Source organism: Polypterus senegalus, chromosome 8 (genome assembly GCF_016835505.1).
Source record: "Polypterus senegalus isolate Bchr_013 chromosome 8, ASM1683550v1, whole genome shotgun sequence".
Lineage (NCBI taxonomy): Eukaryota > Metazoa > Chordata > Cladistia > Polypteriformes > Polypteridae > Polypterus > Polypterus senegalus.
In genome coordinates, this window is record NC_053161.1 from 158,129,875 (window position 1) to 158,152,674 (window position 22,800).

The 22,800-nt window shown below is 44.3% G+C and overlaps 1 protein-coding gene across 1 annotated transcript in view; it reads right to left on the reverse strand.

The window, feature by feature from the left end:
• Positions 1-5,653: 5,653 nt before the first annotated feature.
• LOC120533232 (calcium-activated potassium channel subunit beta-4-like) overlaps positions 5,654-22,800 on the reverse strand; it is an 89,652-nt gene continuing 72,505 nt past the window's right edge. Inside the window, exons 2-3 of the mRNA XM_039760013.1 lie at positions 15,603-15,730; positions 5,654-7,937 (exon numbers count right to left, since the gene is read on the reverse strand). Coding sequence (XP_039615947.1) covers positions 7,769-7,937; positions 15,603-15,730 — 297 coding nt within the window. The 3' untranslated portion in view covers positions 5,654-7,768. The remainder of the gene's footprint in view (positions 7,938-15,602; positions 15,731-22,800) is intronic.

A 22,800-nucleotide genomic window follows, 5' to 3' on the forward strand; every position in this document is an offset into this window, starting at 1 on the left:
TTTCTGAAAGAACTGCTCATTGGATTGCTAGAAAGGCAAATAAAACCCCTTATTTGACTACAGAAGACCTTCAGGAAGATTTACCGGACTCGGGAGTGGTGGTCTACTGTCCTACTGTGCAGCAACACCTGAACAAATAGGACCTTCATGATGGAGTCAGTAGAAGAGAATCTTTCCTGTGTCCTCACAACAAAATTCAGCTGCTGAAGTTTGCAAACGAACATCTGAACAAGCCTGATGCATTTAAGTCCTGTGAACAATTGATGTCAAAATAGAACTTTTTGGTCACAATGTGCAAAGGTATGTTTGGGGGCCGAATTCCAGGAAAAGATCATGTCTCCAACTACTAAGCATTGGCAGACTTTGGGTTTGTGTTGCAGCCAGTGGTGCAGGGGGCATGTCATTTGTAGAGGGAAGAATGGATTCAAATAAACACCAGCAAATTCAAGAAGTAAACATCACACCATCCGTTAAAAGTTGAAGTTAAAAAGAGGTTGAGTCCTACAACAAGATAACGATCCAAAACACCCTTCAAAATCTACAATGGAATACCTCAAGAGGCTCAAGCTGACGGTTTTGCCATGACCCTCACTGCCCCCTGATCTAAACATCATTGAAAATCTGTGGAGCGATCTCAAAAGAGCAGGGCGTGCAAGACGACCCAAGGATCCAGCAGAATTAGAAGACTTTTGCAAGAACGAACGGGTAAAAATACCCCAAGTAAGAAGCAAAAGAGTCTTAGCTGGCTACAAAAATTGTTTACAAGGTGTGATACTTTTGAAAGGGGCTCTTACTAAGTACTGACCGTATCGGGGGCCAAAACTTTTACTTCAATCCCTTTTTAATTTTTTTCGGGAGGTATTTTGTACCTAGAATGTTGGAAATAAAAATGTAATGTTGCTTAAACTATTAAAGAAATGTGTCATCTTTAATTTTATGCCTTTTGGTGATCAGTTCATCATCTGTTCACTTAACTATTCACAGTAGCAGACATTTTAAGCAAAGGGGCCCAGACTTTTGCATGCCACTCTCTCTGTCTATCTAGTTAATGTGTTTTTATCTGCACATATTAAACACATCTGCAATTCCACTTCTGTTATATGAAATGACGATCCGTTTCTGCCCATCTCCGAATGTGGTCTGAGCGAACCCATCACGAGTTGATTTAACCTCTGTTTTTTAATAAGCTCAGTTGCAATGCCACGGTGATTTGATAACCGAAAATGCATGAGACGAAATGCCGTTTCAATAAACCACCCCGGGTGCTCTGACGTTTTATTTAATTCTCGATCCACAGTACTGTAAGAAACTGTTATGATTTACACTGAGAGGCGTATTTTTAAAGAGAAGTGTGTGTGTTTGTGTGCGCCCTGTGGTGGGCTGGCACCCTGCCCGGGGTTTGTTTTTCTGCCTTGCGCCCTGTGTTGGCTGGGATTGGCTCCAGCAGACCCCGTGACCCTGTAGTTAGGATATAGCGGGTTAAATGATGGATGGATGGAAGTTTTCCATCTGATAACGACATATAAAGGTAAGAAAAATATAATTTTACCATGAAATGAAGCTGTGTTACTTGTCCTCATAGTATCGGGTATTGGCACACTTTGAGAGCAGAGGTCGTTTCGATAATTCCGAAGTGTTTAAAAACTTTTAAACATCCATCACAACAGTCAAAGTGCAAATGTTCCCATTCTCATTATTCAATAAACAATTGAAAATGATCTCACTGCCATTTGTTTTTCCTTTAACCACCTTATCAAGGCGGCTGACATTCTTCACACAGTAGAGCTGTGTTTCTCAATTTTTTTTCGTTGGTGGCCCGCCTCACAGTTCCACTAACCACAAACACGTGATCGCTCTTACACGTGCTCAGCTGCCTGAAGAGGCGGGGCTTGCGGAAAAGCCAGTAAAAAAATCCAGTTCCGAGATCAGCGTTCGCAAACACGGCACTTACTGAGCACTTTGCTGGCATCTCACAGCTGCCTCGCCCCATTTGCCCGGCCCTTTCTGCTTCAGAGATAACTCGTAAGCCCACTATCCATCGGTCCTGTGAGACTTGCTGCCGACCACGCACCCAGGGCAGATTGAGTCTAGCAGCCTGGAGACGCGTCTGAAGTGCTGTGTCCGCAGTGTACTGATCACGGAGCTGCTTTTATGCCAGCTTCTCCAGGTAGTCCTGTCCTCCTCAGGTGTTCTGCGAAAGTTCTTTTCGCTTCTGTTTCTCTGATTGGAGAGCGCGGCGATCTTACCGACTTCTGTTCTGTACATTTCAGGAGCCTAGCGTGTTTATTCATAAAGTGCTTTATAGCGTATGTTTAAATTTGCATTTCTGATGTACTTACTAGACACATATAATATCTGTAGCATTTCGAGAGCATTGTGTGATAGTGGAATTTGAGGAATTTATTCTTATTCCTAAAAAGCTGTTTTGAGCTTGTTTTATATTGCTACGTTTAGCTTACACTCCATCTTCCAAAACTGTTTATCCAGGGCAGAGTCACACTGTAGCTGAAGCCAATCCTAGCAATATAGGGGGGCAATGCGGAATCAATCCCTGGAGGGCACACCAGTTCAAAACAGGGTGGACACACTTACTATGGCCAGTTTAGCAAAACCAATTTACCTAACAGATACAGGGCGAACATGCAAAGTCCACACAGAGAACATGAACCCTGGTGTCCTTGGTACAAGGCAGCAGCACAACCACTGTGCCACCAACATAGCAATGCCACATACATAATGTATGGGGCAAGGACACACTTTTCCTTGATTTACTCCTCTGCTAAGCAGTTTAAAATTACAAATCAAACACTTCAGATGTGATTAAAGTGCATATTTGCTGACTTTCGTTTAACATTTTGGTCACACCACGTAGACATGACAACACTTTTTTCTACATGGTCCGACCATTTCAGGGCACCATAATGTTTGGGACAATTGGAGTCACAGGTGCTTCTGTATCTTTGGGTGTGTTCCATTGCTTCATAAGATACCTGCTTCTACCCTTTGGAGTCTGTAGCTGTCATTGTTCAACATGAGGACAAGAGCTGTGGTAATGAAAGTCAAAGAAGCCACACTGTGGCTGAAAAACATGAATAAAACCACTAGAGACATCAGCAAAACCTTAGGATAACCTAAATCAATGGTCTGGAATATCATTAAGAACAAAGAACGCACTGGTGGGCTCAGTAATCACAAAGGGACTGGTAGGCCAAGTCTGACGACTATGGAAAAAAAAAAGGCCCCAAACACCTGTCTGACAGATCAGAAACAGTCTTCAGGGGTTGATGTGTGTGTCGGAGATGACTACCTGCAGAAGACAGAGGCCACACTGCAAGGTGCAAACCACTAGTTAGCCACAAAAACATGATGGCCAGATTACAGTTTGTGACAAATAACTTAAAAAAGAGCCTTCAGAATTCTGAGAAAAGGTCTTGTGGACAGATGAGACAAAAATGAACTTCATCAGCGTGATGACAAGAGCAAACTGTGGAATCGAAAAGGAACTGCCCGAGATCCAAAGCAGACCACCTCATCTGCTAAACATGGTGGGGGCTGGGGGTGTTATGGCTGCCACAGGTCCTGGCACACTTCTCTTCACTAATGATGGAACTGCTGACTGAAGTCACACAATGAATTCTGAGGTGCAGAGAAACATCTGATCTGCTCAAGTTCCAGTAAATGCCCCCAAGCTCATTGGAGGGAGCTTTATCATACAACAAGATAATGACACCAAACATACTGCTGAGGCAACACAGGAGTCGTGTGAAGCTAAAAAATGGAAAATTCTTGAATGGCCAAGCCAGTCACCTGATTTAAACCCAATTGAGCAGATCTTCAATATGTTGAAGAGAGAAATTAAGAGAACAAGCCCTAGAAACAAGCAGGAGCTGAAGATGGCAGCATTAGAGGTTTGGCAGAACATCACTAGAGAAGATCCTCAGCACCTGCTAATGTTGATGAATCGCAGACTTCAAGCAGTCACTGCACGTAAGGGATATGCGACAAAGAACTAAATATGACAACAGCTTTAACAGACCTGCCATTGCTGTGTCCAAACATTATGGTACCCTTAAATGTGGGGACTGTGTAGAAAAAGTGTTATCATTCCTACATGCTGTGACCGAAAAGTATGCAAATCCCCTGAAATAAAAGTCACAATGTGTGAATTGTTTGATCCTGTAATGTGGTGCAGAATGGTAAATCAAGGAAAAATGTATCTTTGTCCCAAACATTACAGAGGGAACTGAAGAGTAATTGACTCCCTAACAGATCGGCTGCAGAAAGGACCTTTATTTATGTAAACCAGTAACATTCTCCATAGAAAGCCACCTGTAGTTGTGAAATGCCATAAAGTTCCTGGTTTAAAAGGACTTTTGCTGTATTCAAGTAATACAGGCTAAATTAATGTATTTATTTATTTACATTTATTTGTTGTATGAATTAATACTTGCTAATCTCTCCAGTGCTTCCCAAACTGGGGACCCCCTGTGGCTGCAGGTTTTTCTTCCAACCAACTTCTGTTCTGGCCTATAATTAAGTGAGCAGTTATCTGTCACTTTCTGGGATTTGGGGTCAATGTAGAAATTACAAAGCTAAGTATGGGGAATTTTTATTATAATGTTCTAAGTAGTTATATGGGGATAATGATGCATTAAAAAAAAAAAATTAACAATATTGGCTGCTTGAGTCTAGGGGAAAATAATAAAGAAAACAACAAAAGAGAGTTAAGCATATAAAGCTATAGCAAAAATAGAAATGATTCTAAATACCTTATCAATGTAAAAATCATACTGGTGTACTTTTCTGAATGCAGAATTATGAGAAGAGAATAAAGATTAGCTAATTGAATGAGATCAGTTATTATCTCTAACTGTAAATCTGGTTGGAACAAAAACCTGCAGCCTCAGGGGGTCCCCAGGGCCGAGTTGGGGAGCCAGTGCACCACAGAATTCTATTTTCTCATCATATTAGGAACCTTTTCAAAGCCCAAAGAAGCAAATTCATATCAAAACAACCCTACCCAGAATAAAATAGTTCTTTGCCTAGCTGTGGTTCAGTGAGGCACCACACAACCCAGGAAAGTGAAATTAAGGAAATATTATTTTTTAGAGTATGCTGATAGTATTTGCAGCATGATCGTGTAGTATTTGCTATTACTGCAAGGTGGATTCTTCCAATTGGGACTTAAATGCACATCTTAACAGGAAAATATCATGAGCCAAAGTATGAACATATCTACTGCAGGATTTGGAACACTTTATAATTGTGATTTCTGTATTTGCGCATGTTCTGTTGTATTTGTTGGTGCGCATTCGGGTTTTAAAATTATATTAAACGTTCAAATGTGACACACACATGCAAGTCGGTCACTGGTACCATACTTAAAGTGAAAATCTTTAAATCATAGTTCATACGTATATATAATGGCGACGCAGTGGGTAGCGCTGCTGCCTTGCAGTTAGGAGACCCGGGTTCGCTTCCCGTGTCCTCCCTGCGTGGAGTTTGCATGTTCTCCCCATGTCTGTGTGGTTTTCCTCCCAAAGACATGCAGGTTAGGTGCATTGTTTTTTCTAAATTGTCCCTAGTGTGTACGTTCCCTGCGGTGGGTTGGCGCCCTACCTTGTTTGTTTGTTTCCCGCCGAATGCTGGCTGGGATTGGCTCCAGCAGACCACCGTGACCCTGTAGTTAGGATATAGCGGGTTGGATAATGGATGGATGTCTCTTACCAGTATTAGTTGCAGTTCTTAACTCTTTTATTTTTAATTATGGCTATACACATTTTCCGTTTCTGTCTGAAGTCTGATAGGTCTTGTCAGCTGCGTCTGCCGCAATTCGCTTCTTTTTGGTCCTACAGGAAAAACATGGCAGGACAAAAGTTTCACGCGCTGTGTAAAAGGATGAAAACTGTGATTCCGGTTTGGGTAGCCTTATTATATCCCCGCGTTTTAATTCTAGTGTGGTCGAGCGGTAGGCGAGGCTACATTTGAGCTTGTCGCGAAGGCCGCGCCCCAAAAATGACGCCAGACACGTTGACACGCCCCCCTATGCGCCCTGCGTCCTGAGTTCGAATGCCACGCTCGGCTCTTGCGAGTGTTTGTATTTTTTCCCCGTGTCTGCTTGGACTCCTGTTTTCCTCGCACAACCCCAAAGACCTGGATGTGTCTTCGACCAGAAACCTGGACAGGCGTCCTGTCTCGGGGGTTTCCAACCTTGAGCTCAATGCTGTCAGAATGGGCTCCGGTGACCCTGAATTAGCATTAATTGTGATTTATGTTTTCGTAATCCTCGGCCGCCTGCGTCGCGCTGCAGATTAATCCCGAGAGTCCTGCTGGATTAACGCGGCCGTGTGTTTTAACCATCGAGGGCTGGGAGCATGCGCTGCTTACATCTGTACCAACCACACGACAAACCGCCCGGACTGGGACCCATTGAGAAGCAACGGAAATGAAACTTTTAGTAGGTTTAGCCCTGCCGTCTATGCAAAGCCCAGACATGCTCAACCTGAAAGGCGCTGTATGTTTCAGTGTTATGTTTTGTTTGAATGCTGTCCTTTGTTCATATTTGCAATTGGCGTATAACAAACTGCATCCATAAGTGATACTCTGCTCTAAGAATTAAAATTGAAAAAAGCATTAATTTATTCCACCACTGTTACATTTAATGTATGTTTTGTACTGAGAAACGGAGACAGTAGCTAAAAGGACAACCATTTGTGTAGAGATTGTGGGTGTGCTCCCTACCAAAGGTGCCATGTAAACTAAGAGCTGCAGTTCATAAAAGAGTGTAGATTGTGTTACATGGTGAATTATTTTGTCAAAAGGGCTATACAAAATAAATACTAAACAAGTTAATCCGGCTGCAGGTCATGAGAGATATAGATTGTGTTACACGGTGACTGCTTTTATCAAAGGCGCTATATAAAATAAATACTGATTGACTTAATTCATTTGCAGTTCATGAGAGTATAGATTGTGTTACGCGGTGAATGCTTTTATCAAAGGCGTTAAATAAAATAAATACACTCAGCTTAATTCTGGTCATCAGTTCACTCTATACACTCTGCACATTGCTTTGTGAGGTCGTTCCTCATACAAGGCGCTACATGATGTGAAGACCATTGACCTTAGTTTACCCTGAAGATAACAATGAACATGAGTTTCTTTGTGACTCAAAGGCGCTATATGAGCGTACGCCAGGGTCACCTCTGTTTAGTGCTCTTAAATGAATTGGGTGAAGGTCAGGCCCCTTGGCAAGCTCGCAGTGGTCATGACTGCACTAATGTAGAAAAAGTCGCTACATTTCAGAAAGCCATAATAAAATGATTGACTTCAGACTTAAAGATAAAGAAAAGGAGACCGTGAGCCGTAAATCATTAGCGATGCATAAGGCTCCGTGTCGTCCTACGGTGAAGGGCACTACAGTATATCAAACAGCACTGGACAGCATAGAGTTCAGCAGCTTCCTACACTAACTGTGCGTGGTGCGTGAGGACATTCGAGCACACGGACACACACGCACGCACACACACACACAAACATACGCCAGGGAGAGCGTTTCAATGTACTGTACACACGCACGCCGTCTTTGCACTTTTCTCGCTACATGTTTGTTGTGAAAGAGACTCACTTGATGTGGGCATCGAGTAGTCCACGCAGCATCACATTGCCTGCTCCTCCCCTCGTTGTCTTCATGTTATCCCTAACCCTTCACCCGTGGACCCGATTCTCGAGCCCCCACCCCACCCTCAGAGGCATTGTCCTCCTCTTCTTAAGAGAACTTCCTCTTCTGGAAGGCTTCTGCCCGCACCGCCAGACTTTTGGCACAGATGGTAAGCACTACGATAAGGATGCCCACCAGCAGAGTGACCAGAGGCCAGAGGACGCAGTGCAGAAGGACATTCTCATCGTGGGAGCGCTTCAGCAGAACATCTTCTGGCCTGAAAAGAAAAAGCACAAAGAAAACAGTGAGACTCCACCTTCGTAAAGCCTTACAATCACAACAGTATGGTTGTGGGGGTTTGGGTGGTCACAATCCAATGACACTGAGGTCTGAACCACACATTTCAAAGCAATTCCTGCTTCACAATGCCAGGCTTTTGCAAGGGTGGTCACCAGGGGGTAGCAGTTGTAGTAAACGAGTTTGAGAGATTCATTAAATGGGAGGAAGAACAGGAAATGAACACATATTTCTGGGTGTGCAACAAAGCCCAGTTGAGCTGATAGATTACAGCCAGAAAGAGGAAGCACAAAAACACCAATTGTCCAAAACCAAAAACACGTATTCAAGAAAAAGACAAGCACAACTTCTAGCTATCTAAGTGTCCTATTGCTGTTGTCACGCATGTGAGCTTGGAAGAGATCTTGAAAGCTTATCTAATGGTAATTCCACTCCAAGGGTTGGCGCTGTTGCCTATGTTGCTTTCTCTTCTACAGATCAGATGACCAGCAACCTCAGTGACATCACTTCCTGGATCAGTGTTCCCTGACTCCACCCTGTCTGGTCTGGCTTCTACCTTTGGGGTTCCACCACCATTTTGAGCCAGTCTGTAAAGACCGTAATGATATTTGTTATCTTTTGTTATTTCTCCCAATCCATCATACGGGGTTTGCCTTTGATTTGCCCCAGCGCTTCATCTTGTCTTCACTTCAGATTTTTTAGGATTTTTTTTCCATAAACTTGGACATTGATAGTAGTGTGCCACCATCTTAAATAGGGATAACATAATAAAGTTAACATAACACAACAACGCCACAAATGCACAGTGCCTTTGCCAACAACTACAAAGCTGTGATGACAGACAAAATGATACGGTAAAATAACAATATGAAAAATAATAATGGCTAAAGGCAGAGACACCTAAAATCTAAATACCTGTATAACAAATTATTTCATAAATTATTTCAACATTGCTACACATGCAGCACCATTTTCTTACTCTGCTGCACTGCTAACCGTTTCTTGTAGCCTCATTTCAGACATTGAGGATTGGTGACACTTTTTTGAAAGGTGACAGGGACATTACAGGACACAAATGTACACAACGGAATTTGCTAATTGTAGTTTGAGATTAAAAGTTCCACATCAGCCCTCCAGGATTAGGACAATTCAAGAGTGACTGGAACTTGGGTCATAGTGAAGGCTGACATTAATGCCCAAAATGCTAAAAGTCGAGGTAATGAATATGACACATATTACCCTTAAAAAGAACAGGATCAGGCTTTGAAACAAGATGTGCGTCTTTTTTGTCACAATGGCAGATGCCCACACTATACTAAGTGGCACATTGAACATCGAGGTTAAAGGTTAATGTTTCAGCGCTTTTTATATCAGTGAAGCTGGGGCTGGGGATTTACCAGCAAAGCTGCACTTTAGATTAGTGGCAATCAGTTAATCAGCTTTGAGCGTCTCCTCCATGTGTGCCTGACCTAACTTTGTATAACCAGGATCTGTGTGCCGCCCCCTAGTGGCTAAGAATTGTAATACAGAAGGGCAGCTGTTCAACTGCCACCACCAACTCCCCACTACATTACAGCTGGGATTCCATGCCCAGAATTGTGTGTGTTTTCTTTTTTGTTGCCTTTTAAATGTTTTTCAAATATTATTTTTGAGTATGTTTTTGCTTTCTTATCTATTCTTTTAATAAACTAGGGGGCTCTGCCCCCTGCTCACTTCGCTCACCAACCCCCGGCCTGCACTATGCACCAGCAATTGCGTATCTCTGCCGCTTGCGTATGTAGATTTTGACTTCCACCAAACAACAAATCTTTTAATTCTCATGGATACGCCTCTTCATTGGGAAGAAATGCTACTTTTTCTCGATGGCAACACGAATTAGACGATCTACATGTCTCCGACTTAATGTTTGAAGTCAAACAGTATCTACATACTTCTGTCATATCACCTATGTCCATATATTCTTCTCGCTGTTCCATTATTTCACTGAGTAATAATAATTTACATTTGTTAGCGGTAATGCGATCTTTGCTATCAGTTTTTTTGAGACTTTCGATTTTTTTGTACTTTCATAATCTCTAACCTGCTCTGCATGTTTATTGCGCCATTTTTGAATTTTTTACGACATTCTACTTTGTCTTCTACTCTTTGTGTTTTATTTCCCCCCCCACTTGGAGCTGAGAGTGCAGGAACTATGTCCGACAATAGTATTCACATGAATGAGAAGTGATTGGACCGTGGGCGTGGTTGTAAATGTTTGAGAGGATGGTGGGACTTGTCAAAATCTCTTCACAAAAAGTCTCATCTCGCGGTACCTGAAATTATCTCTGAGAAAGTCTTGTCCCAAGATTTCCTTTTATAATAAAGAGATATTTGTTCTGCAGTTTGTTGCTTTTGTTTCATGTCTTATGCACTATCTGCTAAGGTGAGGGGGGCAGGGCCCCTAACGTGGCAGCTGGAGGACCACCCCAGAGCTACATAAGAGCCAAGTAGACCACTAGATAGCTGCTACAGCATTAGTTACAACTGCTGCATTTTGGCTCCCATTTTGGATTTTGTAGGTGCTCTTGTTTTTTGAATCTTTGGTTCTGGACTTTTGCGCGATACAATGAATTTTCGCACTTTCTGACTTATTTAGCTTGTTTTGGTTTGCCTTTTTAAGATTGCCTTTTCAAATTCAGTTTTGCATTTGTTTTTCCTACTTGAATCTAAATTTTTATTGATGAGTATCAGCTATAGTTAAGAAGCTCTGCTTTGTTTCTTAGCCAAGAGTTTTATGGCTCACCTCTTCCTGTTCTGAGTGTTTTTTGTTTTTTTTTAAATTTTTTTATAGGTTTCCATGCAGCTGGCTGTGAAGCTGCTCATATAAATGACAGAACTCCAGCTCATGCTGTTGGTGACTTAGCAATTAGCAATCGCCGGCCCATTTTACCTGAGGCCTCCACATTAATGGATTCAACCAACCAAAAAATAAAAAATAAAAATAATCTCTCTCTCTCTCTCTATATATATATATATATATAATCCAATGTCTGTCTGTCTGTATGTCTGTCCGGTTTTCACAAAAGAACTATTTAATGGATTTAGATAGGGTTTTTTTCTATAATTTGCTAGAACATTTTAGTTGATTTTGCGACTTCTGTCATTGATCTTAGTATCGTAGTTCTCTTGTGGTACCGATTTACAGTTGTGCTTGAAAGTTTGTGAACCCTTTAGACTTTTCTATATTTCTGCATAAATACCTAAAACATCATCAGATTTTCACTCAGGTCCTAAACGTAGATACGGAGAAACCAGTTAAACAAATGTGACAAAAATATGATACTTGGTCATTTGTTTATTAAGGAAAATGATCGAATATTACATATTTGTGATGGCAAAAGTATGTGAACCTTTGCTTTCAGTATCTGGTGTGACCCCCCTTTGCAGCAATAACTGCAACTAAACGTTTCCTGTAACTTTTGATCATTCCTGCACACTGGCTTGGAGGAATTTTAGCCCATTCCTCCGTACAGAACAGCTTCAACTCTGGGATGTTGGTGGGTTTCCTCACATGAACTGCTCGCTTCAGGTCCTTCCACAACATTAAGGTCAGGACTTTGACTTGGCCATTCCAAAACATTAATTTTATTCTTCTTTAACCTTTCTTTGGTAGAACGCCTTGCTCAAGGAGTGATCTTTGTTGATCAACCACTCCTGGGGAGGGTAACAATGGTCTTGAATTTCCTCCGTTTGTACACAATCTGTCTGACTGTGGGTTGGTGGAGTCCAAACTCTTTAGAGATGTAACCTTTTCCAGCCTGAGGAGCATCAACAACTCTTTTTCTGAGGTCCTCAGAAATCTCCTTTGTTCGTGCCATGATACACTTCCACAAACAATTCACAGGGGCTCACCAACATTGGACAAGAGAAGACTGGAAAAACATTGCCTGGTCTGATGAGTCTCAATTTCTGCTGCGACATCCTGATGATAGGGTCTGTCTACATCATGAAAGCATGGATCCATCCTGCCTTGCATTAATGGTTCAGGCTGGTGGTGTAATGACATGGGGGATATTTTCTTGGCACACATTGGGTCCCTTAGTACCATCTGAGTATCTTTTAAATGCCTCAGCCTACCTGCATATTGTTGCTGGCCATGTCCATCCCTTTATGACCACAGTGTGCCCATCTTCTGATGGCTACTTCCAGCAGGATAATGCGCCATGTCACAAAGCTCAAATCATCTCAAACTGGTTTGCTGAACATGACAATGAGTTCCCTGTACTCAAATGGCCTCCATAGTCACCAGATCACGATCCAATAGAACACCTTTGGGATGTGGTGGAATGGGAGATTCGCAACATGGATGTGCAGCCAACAGATCTGCTGGAACTGCGTGATGCTATCATGTCAATATGGACCATAATCCCTGAGGAGTGCTTCCAGCACCTTGTTGAACCTATGCCATGTAGAATTATGGTAGTTCTGAAGGCAACAGGAGGTCCAACCCATACTAGCAAGATGTACCTAATAAACTGGCCGCTGAGCCTACATACACACAATGTGCACAAGATTTGTTTCAGAATGAACTGAACTGCTTGGGGTCTAGTGTTTTAGTTAAGACGTCTTTGTAACAGAGACGGCCCCTTGTATGTAACTTTAGACTCTTGGACCCCTGTGAAGAAGACGGTATCGTGGCAGCAGAGCCGGCGCTAAGCTAAAGGCTAAGCGGCTAGTGAGGAAGAGGTGATACAAGCCATCGGTGCCTTCTGTGATCTTGGGAAATGTGAACTTACTACCAAATAAGATCGACGAACTGGCTGTGCTGGGGAAAAATGTCAGGACCTACAGAGAATGCAGTTTGTTGTGTTTTTGTGAAACGTGGCTAACAACTACCATCCCAAATGCTAACGTGGAGCAGGTTTAGCACAGTTAGAGCGGACAGAGATGCATATACCTGCAGGGACTTGCTCTCTATGTGAACACAAGGTGGTACAACTCTGGACATGTAAATGTTAAAATCTCCACTTGCTGCAGGGACATTGAACTGTTGGCTGTAAGTCTGCGTCCCTATTACTTACCCAGAGAGTTTGGACACGTCATTGTTGTTATAGTTTACATCCCTCCTCACGCGGAACATGGAGATAGCGAGTGACATCATCCAATTCGCTGTTGCTAAATTACAAACACAGCACCCTGAGGAGCTTGTGCTAATCGCTGGACATTAACCATGTGACGCTGGACAAAACATTACCTGCCTTCTCCCAGTAAGGGGATTGTAACACCTCGGTAAATAGGACTATCGACCTAGTGTATGCAAACGTTAAAGACGCATACATCGCCACCCCGCTGCCTGCACTTGGGAAAGCAGATCATAACCTGGTTCTGCTTCAGCCTCAATACAAACCAAGAGTGAGGGAGCTGCCTACAACCACACGCTCATTCAGGAAGTGGTCCCCTGAGGCAGAGCAGGCTTTGAGAGATTGCTTTGGAACTACGGACTAGGATATCCATGTAGGGGTCACATAGTGAGAACATTGAGGAGGCTGTTGACTGCACTACTGATTACATCAACTTCTGTCTGGACATTGTAGTTCCAGTAAGAACAGTACGCTGCTATGCTAACAACAAGCCATGGATTACAAGTGACACCAAAGGCCTTTTGAACCAGAAGAAAAGGGCTTTTAAAGGCAGTGATCAGCATGAGCTCAAGCGCGTGCAGAAGGAACTCCGAGTCCAGCTTAGGGCAGCAAAGGAGCAGTACAGGAGAAAGCTGGAGCAAAAGTTGCAAAATAACAGCATGAAGGAAGTGTGGGATGGGATGAAGATCATAACTGGCTGCAGCACGAAGCAGGGTGCCACCATCGAGAGAGACGTGGCGAAAGCAAACCTGATAAACAACTTTTTTTAGCAGGTTTGACCACCCTAACCCACTCTCACTCTCACTTTGGAGTACTGCACCCTCCACCCATCCTTCTGCTGATACCGGCATAGGAGAGACATCCCCACCCACAATTACAGCAGCCCAGGTAAGCAGAGAGCTGAGAAGACTTTGTGCCAACAAATGGAGTATCGCCACGACTACTGAAGGCCTGTGCGTTGGAACTGGGGAGTCCTCTACAGCGCATCTTCAACCTAAGGCTGGAACAGGGGAGAGTCCCGAGGCTTTGGAAAACATCTTGTATCACCCCAGTCCCAAAGGTATCACGTCCTAGTGAGCTGAATGACTTCAGGCCTGTCGCCCTGATGTTACATGTGATGAAAACCATGGAGTGGCTGCTGCTTCACCACCTGACGCCACAGGTCCGCCACGCCCTCGACCCTCTGCAGTTTGCATACCAGGAGAAGGTGGGAGTGGAGGATGCCATCATCTATATGCTACACCGATCCCTCTCCCACTTGGACAGAGGCAGTGGTGCTGTAAGAATTATGTTTCTGGACTTCTCTAGCGCCTTCAACACAATCCAACCTCGGCTCCTTAGTGACAAGCTGACAGAGATGGGAGTAGATTCACACCTGGTGGCATGGATCGTGGACTATCTTACAGACAGACCTCAGTATGTGCATCTCGGGAACAGCAGGTCTGACATTGTGGTCAGCAGCACAGGAACGCCGCAGGGGACTGTACTTTCTCCAGTCCTAATCAGCCTATATACATCAGACTTCCAATACGACTCAGAGTCCTGCCACGTGCAAAAGTTCGCTGACGACACTGCTATTGTGGGCTGCATCAGGAGTGGGCAGGAGAAGGAGTATAGGAAGCTAATCAAAGACTTTGTTAAATGGTGTGACTCAAACCACTTACACCTGAACACCAGTAAAACCAAGGAATTGGTGGTGGATTTTAGGAGGCCCAGGCCCCTCATGGACCCCGTGATCATCAGAGGTGACTGTGTGCAGAGAGTGCAGACCTATAAATACCTGGGAGTGCAGCTGGATGATAAACTGGACTGGACTGTCAATACTGATGCTCTTTGTAAGAGAGGACAGAGCCGACTATCCTTCCTTAGAAGGCTGGCATCCTTCAACATCTGCAATAAGATGCTGCAGATGTTCTATCAGACGGTTGTGGTGAGCGCCCTCTTCTACGCAGTGGTGTGCTGGGGAGGCAGCATAAAGAAGAGGGACGCCTCACGCCTGGACAAACTGGTGAGGAAGGCAGGCTCTATTGTATGCACGGAGCTGGACAGTTTGACATCCGTGGCAGAGCAACGGGCGCTGACCAAGCTCCTGTCAATCATGGAGAATCCACTCCATCCACTGAACAGTGTCATCACCAGGCAGAGGAGCAGCTTCAGCGACAGACTGCTGTCACCGTCCTGCTCCACTGACAGACTGAGGAGATCGTTCCTCCCCCACACTATGCGACTCTTCAGTTCCACCAGGGGGGGGTAAACGTTAACATCATATAAGACTATTAACTGTTATACCTGCCTCGCACTCTCCACCTTGCATATTTTAACTTGCACTGCATTTGTATCACTGTTTAATTAATGTTTTTTTATCAGTATGCTGCTGCTGGAGTATGTAAATTTCTCTTGGGGATTAATAAAGTATCTATCTATCTATCTATCTATCTATCTATCTATCTATCTATCTATTTATCTAAAGTTGAGCCCCCATGCTCGGCTGTCTTGACACTGCATGTTCCCCCTGTCTGGCTTACCTCCTGTGCTGGTTGAAGTAGCAGATGAAGGACTGTGAGCTGATCTGCTTGGACCAGTAGTCCTGCCACAGCAGAACCTTCTCGGAATTCTTCTCGTTGTCCCTCTCACATTGAGGAATGTATGAGCACTGTATGAGAAAAGAGAAGAGACAAGGAGACAAGTGAGGACAGGCGCATTACATTGGCTCTGGCATTGAAGGTGTGCTGGCATCCCAGAGCTACAGGAGGCACTGACCATAGACAGGCAACTGAGTGCCCACTGGGCTCAATGACAGCCTTTGAATTCTCCAAATTACAAGTGCAGTTGGCCCAGCTCAGTGAAACCTAGTGGAGACTTAGAGAAGTGCATTTCACTTAGAAATCAGGAAGCAAATTGGGGAAATACAGAAAAAGATGGCTGACCTAAATGGTTAAAGTGGAGACTCCTTTAAAAACATCTGGGTGAAGGATTGGATTAATTTGACTTTTATCAAGGAACGCAAGCTCATTGGACTGAATGGGCTTCTCTGTTTTGTGTATGTAAAAATTATAACAGCAAGCCACATCCAATTGTATGGGGTACCTCAGTAGTTCATAACACCTCCGCTGGCCCTGGGTTCAAATCTTGGCCTGCTCCACTGTCTGTGTTGGTTTTCTTCAGGTATGCTGATTTTCTCCCACACCATAAGTGTGTAGAGGTGACCCAAACTCAAAAGCGGACTGGGACCCCCTGCAGTGTTGGCGCCCACCTAAACATCAACACTGAAAGATGTAAATAAAATAAATGGATGGACAGACAGATGGAAATCTCTTTGTTAAAACAAGCTAAGCCTATTGGACCGTCGTGGCTTAATGATGTGATTGATAAATGGTGGATATCATTTCAAACGAGGGTTGAATGTTATAAATCAGAGGGAGCCCCCAGAAGTGCACCTTTGTAAACTAAGAAGTGCTGCACTCTGAGTTCCCCACATATCAAGCTGAAGAGCTCCATGGGGGCACGTGTGCTGGTCTGGTGGTCGCACATCACTTGGCGTCTGGACAACATTAATGTATTCCACTCCGCCTCCATTAAACTCCTTAATGTTATCCTACTTATGAATTTGACTTCACCCTTAAATGAATGAAGCGCCAAACACCTTGCAACGTCAAGCTGCTTTCTGAGAGTGGAAGATGCAAAATAAGATACAGATGTGTCACTGTGGACCAAAGGTGCAGCACACATGCTACAGAGTGGTGGCGTCCAGTGTTTTTAACCCACTGATTCAGTTCAGAGTTGTGGGCAGCTGGAGACGAGCAGCGACAACACGAGGTGAGAACCAACTGGGGCACCACAGAACACATTTCTACTAACTTACATGTAACCAATTAACCCGACCAGCACGTCTTTGCGATAAAAACTGGATCGATTAAAAGACATGCGGAGAAAACGCAAATTACAAACCAGCAGAGACCACCCTGAGACTTGAACCTAAGCCTATGTAGCTGTCGGGGGTGTCAGCACTAATCAACATGCCACCACTGCAATGGATTTCACTTCATTTTTCAGTCCTGACTAACATCTACCACCATGACCCCCCCAAGCTGGCCCCCAGGCCTGACGCTAATGAAGGTAATCTATGCCACTGACTTACTGAGTTGCCATAGGAACAATTTCGTTTGCTCCTAATTAGGCCACCTGTTTCTTCTCGATTTCCCTTCCACCTGTTGAGCTGAGCTTCGTGGACCCCTGCTGTCCTCTCTGCCCAGTCCCTTATAGGCTAAGCCCACCATCAACTGGGAAGTCGCTTTGGTACAATCAGTCATCTGGCTCACTGCCGGACTTAGTGTAGCCCCCTAGTGGCCAAAGTATAAAAGCAGCCAGACCCACTACTTCACCTTTCTTATCTCATATTGTAGGAACATGAGACCAGTTGGTCTATCCTGGAAGGTGTTTGCTATATAAAAGAGTAAGGTTATGAACTAGAGTCCCATTGTTGACCCCCTGAGACTCTCCTTCATGTGCTCATATCACAGGTACTCTCACTATATTCTTCTACGGTGCTCCCGAAAACTTGATTTACTATGAAAGGCACGATAAATTGACTCTGTGACAATTGATGACTCTGGGGAAAGTTTGGGCTGATTTTTGACAAAACTCTGTTTGGATGAGGCGGTGGGGCGGGGACATACCTTCAACAACAGCAATTCTTTTATATCCCAAAATGAAACATGGACTACCTCAGTGGGCTTTAACAGACCCTGTTTTTTGACAGCCCCCCAGCCTTGACCTTCTAAGAAAAAACTCCCCACCAAAAAGAACCTTGTAGGGAAAAATAAAAATGAAAGAAATCTTGGGAAAGACGATTCAGAAAGAGAGAGAGAGAGAGTTCCAGGTAGGACGGGCATGCAATGAGTGTCAAAAAATGAGGTAAATCCTCCACTGTGGGGTTGTGAGGTGCACTCATTGTGAAAGGCGCTGTATAAAATCAGAAAGTGAAGGAAGGAGATCAGATCATGATAGGTAAGAACGTGCAGCTCCAGCAGCACCCATCATGCCGTCATATAATACCAAACTGAACAGGAACATGTATTTAGAGCACATTTAGTGCAAGAGGTAGAAGACGACAACCTTTATTTTATAGTGCCTTTCTGAACTGAGCTCTTCCTCTTTACAAGTATAAGGCTATAAAGCAATTGCTCAAACCCAGACTTGGAGCACAAGCAGGTGAAGTGAAGTTCACAGCAGAAACTGGAAGTGTTCACACTTACTGCTTGGCCTACGTCTTTATTCATTTGGGATCCAGTCGTTTCTTTAGGTTTTCCAATTGGAGCCCAGGCAGGTGAAGTGACTTGCTCAGGGTCACACAGTGGCAGCAGTGGAATTTTAACCCACAACCTCTGGCATTTTAGTCCAAAATCCAAAGTAGCCTACTTGAACTCACATCCATCAGACCTTTGTGGCCACTGATGAGATGAAACCTGATTGCACACGTGCCGAAGAGCGAAGCATAAGCTTTTATAGATCAGCGATAAGGCGAGCCGAGATAAGCGCCAGCGCGACCACTGAGCAGTGAGGTGCGGGAAAACTCGAAGAGCAATGGCACGACGTCGCCTCTAGGGGGCAGCAGAGGCTTGCCGGCCGTCTGTTTCCTAAAGCCTCTTAGAACTTCACAGCGTCAAGGGGAGGTGTTCGTAAGCATTTGGTTCAAGGCAGGGGTCACGCTGAACTGCATGTCAGTGCCCCCGCACTACACATTTTCGAATGTTTACAGTCACACAGAGGATGATTCAGCGTCGGCATCCACTAGCAGTGATTTATTGTGTGCATGAAAGGCCAGGGAAATCCATGGAGGACATGCTGTCTTCGTTCAAAGGCAAGTGATAATGTCACGCTAATCGTTGTGCCACCAAGGCTTCTTTTCACGCGTCATTGCAATCGAATGCAACTTTCTTACTTGAGAACAAAATGGTCAGCGATTTGATGGCGCAGTGGTTAGAGCCACGTGGGTTAAAATTGCTATTTCTATGGACTTTGCTGTAATAGTTTTAATTTAGGGAGTCCATCCATCATCCAACCCGCTATATCCCAACTACACGGGGGTCAGCCGGAGCCAATCCCAGGGTGCACAAACACACACCAAGCACAATTTAGAATCGCCTAACCTGCATGTCTTTGAACTGTGGGAGGAAACCCAAACAGACAAGGAAATCACATGCAAACTCCATGCAGGGAGGACCCAGGAAGCGAACCCGGGTCTCCAAACTGCGAGGCAGCAGCGCTACCCACTGCGCCCGTCATTGAGGGAGGACTAAACCTTATCGCTGGCAGTATTAGTACGTACAGCATGAACGTTTTCTGGTTTTCTTAAAGACGAGTGTGTTAAGGGGATTGCGTAATGGGCTGGCTGACTAGCGCATCGGGCGAGGTTAGTTCCTGCTTTGTCTCTGATGCTGCCAGGATAGACTTGTGTCTTAGCTGAACTGGAGTGAACGAGTCTGAAACGGTTATGTACAAGAAGCAAATCCCTACATGTTATCTCCGTTTGCGTTATGCTAAACCCATGAGCTCAGTTAAAAAAGGAACATACTAGCGAAACGTGCACACCAGACCTTCCCATCCCAAATCTGAGCTGTCTGAGTGCTAAAGATGTAGGGCGTTATATTGCATGGATTGCACTCTAAAGTGCCGAGTCATAGTGTGCTCTGTAAGAGGGCGCTATAAAGTATACACATTGACTTTATGATTGATTTAGAAATGCACAACGTCCATCGAAGAGTTTACCTATTTTGAATTGTCAATTTCACTGGATTATCCTAAAAAAGATAGTGAACTGTGCACACCAAACGACGAACTGTTTGAGGGCTCTCGATGCAAGACGCTATAGTATATGGATTGAATTTAAAGGGTTCTAAAGCGCCGGGTCATAGTGTGCTCTGTGAAAGGCGCTATAAATAACACACATTGACTTTATGATTGATTTGGAACCACATAATGTTGTAATATCGTGTATAATTTATCCTGGTAGCATCTGGTAGAAAAAAGTACCCGACCCTGCACTTATACAGTCCATAGAAGAGCTCGCCTCTCAATTTTACCGGATTACCCTAAAAAGAGTTACATTTATAGTATATAGTATAGTATTGTATATTTTAGTGCTTTTCTAACCTTATCAAAGCGTTTTACATAGGCTGCGGGGGACCACTTCAACTGCCCCCATGCAGCACCCACCTGGATGATGTGACGTCAGCCATTCCAGCGCCATTACGATCTCCACACATTAGCTATTCGATGGAGAGATAGTCAACCAATTAGAGACGGGGTTGATTAGGGGGCACCCAGAAACACCTTACTCTTTTCGAAGGGTGCCCAGGGGTCTTTTCTGTGCACAGAGAAGACACTCACGTATGGAACAACCCGGGAGCGGGGTACTGCGTAGGAGCTATGAGACAGCAAAGCAGCGCTAACCCCTGCGCCGCTGTGCTGTCCTTAATTCAAAAGTAAGTTAAGATTAAACGAGGGGAAACATGTTGCCTAGCGAAATACCCTCCAACCAAGATGCAGCTATTTAAACTCCAGGATTCAAGTGCCGTCGGCTGCGGTTGCAAGGAGCGATATAATGAAAGAACATGGGCGGCACAAAACCGTCGCTGTTCATGTTCATGAGGCTGACGAGACCCCCAGACGCTGATCCGCCACAAAGCAGTCTGATAACGCGACTCCCCAGCCGCCAGTCCCTCCGGACGCGCTCGCCTCCTGGGGAGCAGAGTTGCCATGGCTACGACTCCTCTTTAATAGCTCTGATCCGAGGATAAGAATAGCCTGGCTGCGCGCTCAGCGTCTTCACAAGATTGGAGCCCGCGCTGCTGCTCGCGCTGTGTTTGCTTGTTTTTTATTGAGATTCCAAAAAAAAAAAAAAAATGAAGAAGAAAAAGAAAACTTCTTCTAAAAAGACAAGTTGCAACATGCGAGGATCTCTTTCCCAGTATTCCAGTGTTGTACACGTCCCTCGACCGTTGCTCGAGCTCTGAGACCTGCCGTGGCCAATGAGGAGCTCTATGAAGTTCAGCATCACTGATCTATAACAATATAAAAACTGGACTGACGGCATCCCATCAAGATCCAGCATAGAGTTCCTCATTTAACAATGCACGTTTTACTGGACGGCTGACAAGATATTGCTTTCTTCTGCAAACAGCGTCACGGAGAAAGGCGCTATATAAATGCGTTGAAGGTGCAATATAAATGAAGCTTATAATGATCTTGTCTCTCCCGTATCTGTTTTGGTGAGAAGGATCAGTCTTCTGTGTTGTTCAATCTTTTTTATGTATCTTTGCAAATAAAGCGCCTTCCCTTGTGAATATCAGCTTAAAGAAATTTACACTATTGATGTATAGTGTGGCCTGCGGATGCTCCCATTATTATTTGCTCCAAGAAACAGTTACAGTTTAAACCTAGACTGCCATTCTGATGATTGGAGAGGCCTCTAAAAATGTTAATCCATTAATCTTTATTGTATAACCTTTCGTACAGAGCACATTTCCAAGATATTTTACAATACGGTGAAAATTTAATTAAGCGTCAATGCAATATCAATTCGAAATGTTTGAAGGTGGCACAGGGGTAGAGCTGCTGCCTCGCAACAGGGAGGCCAGGGTTCACGTCTTGGGTCCTCCCTGCACAGAGTTTGCAAGTTCTCACCATGTTGGAGCAGGCTTGCTCCGGTTTCCTCCCACAGTCCAAAGACATGGTGATGTTAAATCAGCCCTACTATGTGTCCAGGTGTGGGTGTGTGTTCACCCTGCGAAGGCCTGGCACATTGTCCAGGGATCATTCATGTGTTGCACTTGATGCTTGCTGGGACATGAACCCTCTCAGAGTAAGCAGATCTAGAAGTTGGATGTATGGATGGATGGAAGGAACACTTAAGTTGCATTGGGTGTCTTTCAAATTCTATTGGTTTCTTTGAACATAGAGGGTTGGCAGTGGTTCCCCGGCCCACTGGTGACTCCTGTACACAACTGTTAAATTAGGGGATACTCAAAGGAGGACAAAGATAAAAACCACTCTACCTCCACCAAACTGGGGTGCAGCTCTGGGACATCCATAGAGATATGGGGTGGGTTCCCCCGGTGGTCTCTAGGTGTCTCTCTGACTAGCATTTGAAGGCTGGGCATTCATGGTAGGGGCACTCAGATGCCTATAAACTCATTGATCCTCACACAGAAAGTCTACTGGAGAGGACTACACTCTAGGAAAGCCCATCTTGAATCTTCCATGTACTGAGAGAAACTTGTGATCTCTAGTCATTACGGAAGGTAGCTCAAAGAGAGGATACACTTTTATTATTATTACACCTCCTAAACACGGTATTGCTATCCTGCACAATGCCAGACTCCATGTGGGTCACCGGCCATGGTTTACTACCCAGAAGTGCATTACGAAATGCCTAATGCCAATCAAAACAATAAAAAAGATGGGCAGACCTGACTCACACTTGCAGCTGGCCACACAAGCTCTTGTTACACTCCAGCACTTCTGCTATTGCATTATTTACAGAAGTACGCTTCCTTGACTTGTTTATTCATGGAGATTGTGCCTGACACAGTATGACAATCAAAGGGCGAGGTGAGGGAGGCGAGCCTCTGAAAACCTCCCAGATTCAGAAACAAACAACACAGTATTGTATATAGCACCTTTCTGCACCACACCGGGGCTGAAGCTTTTTTGTACAGATAA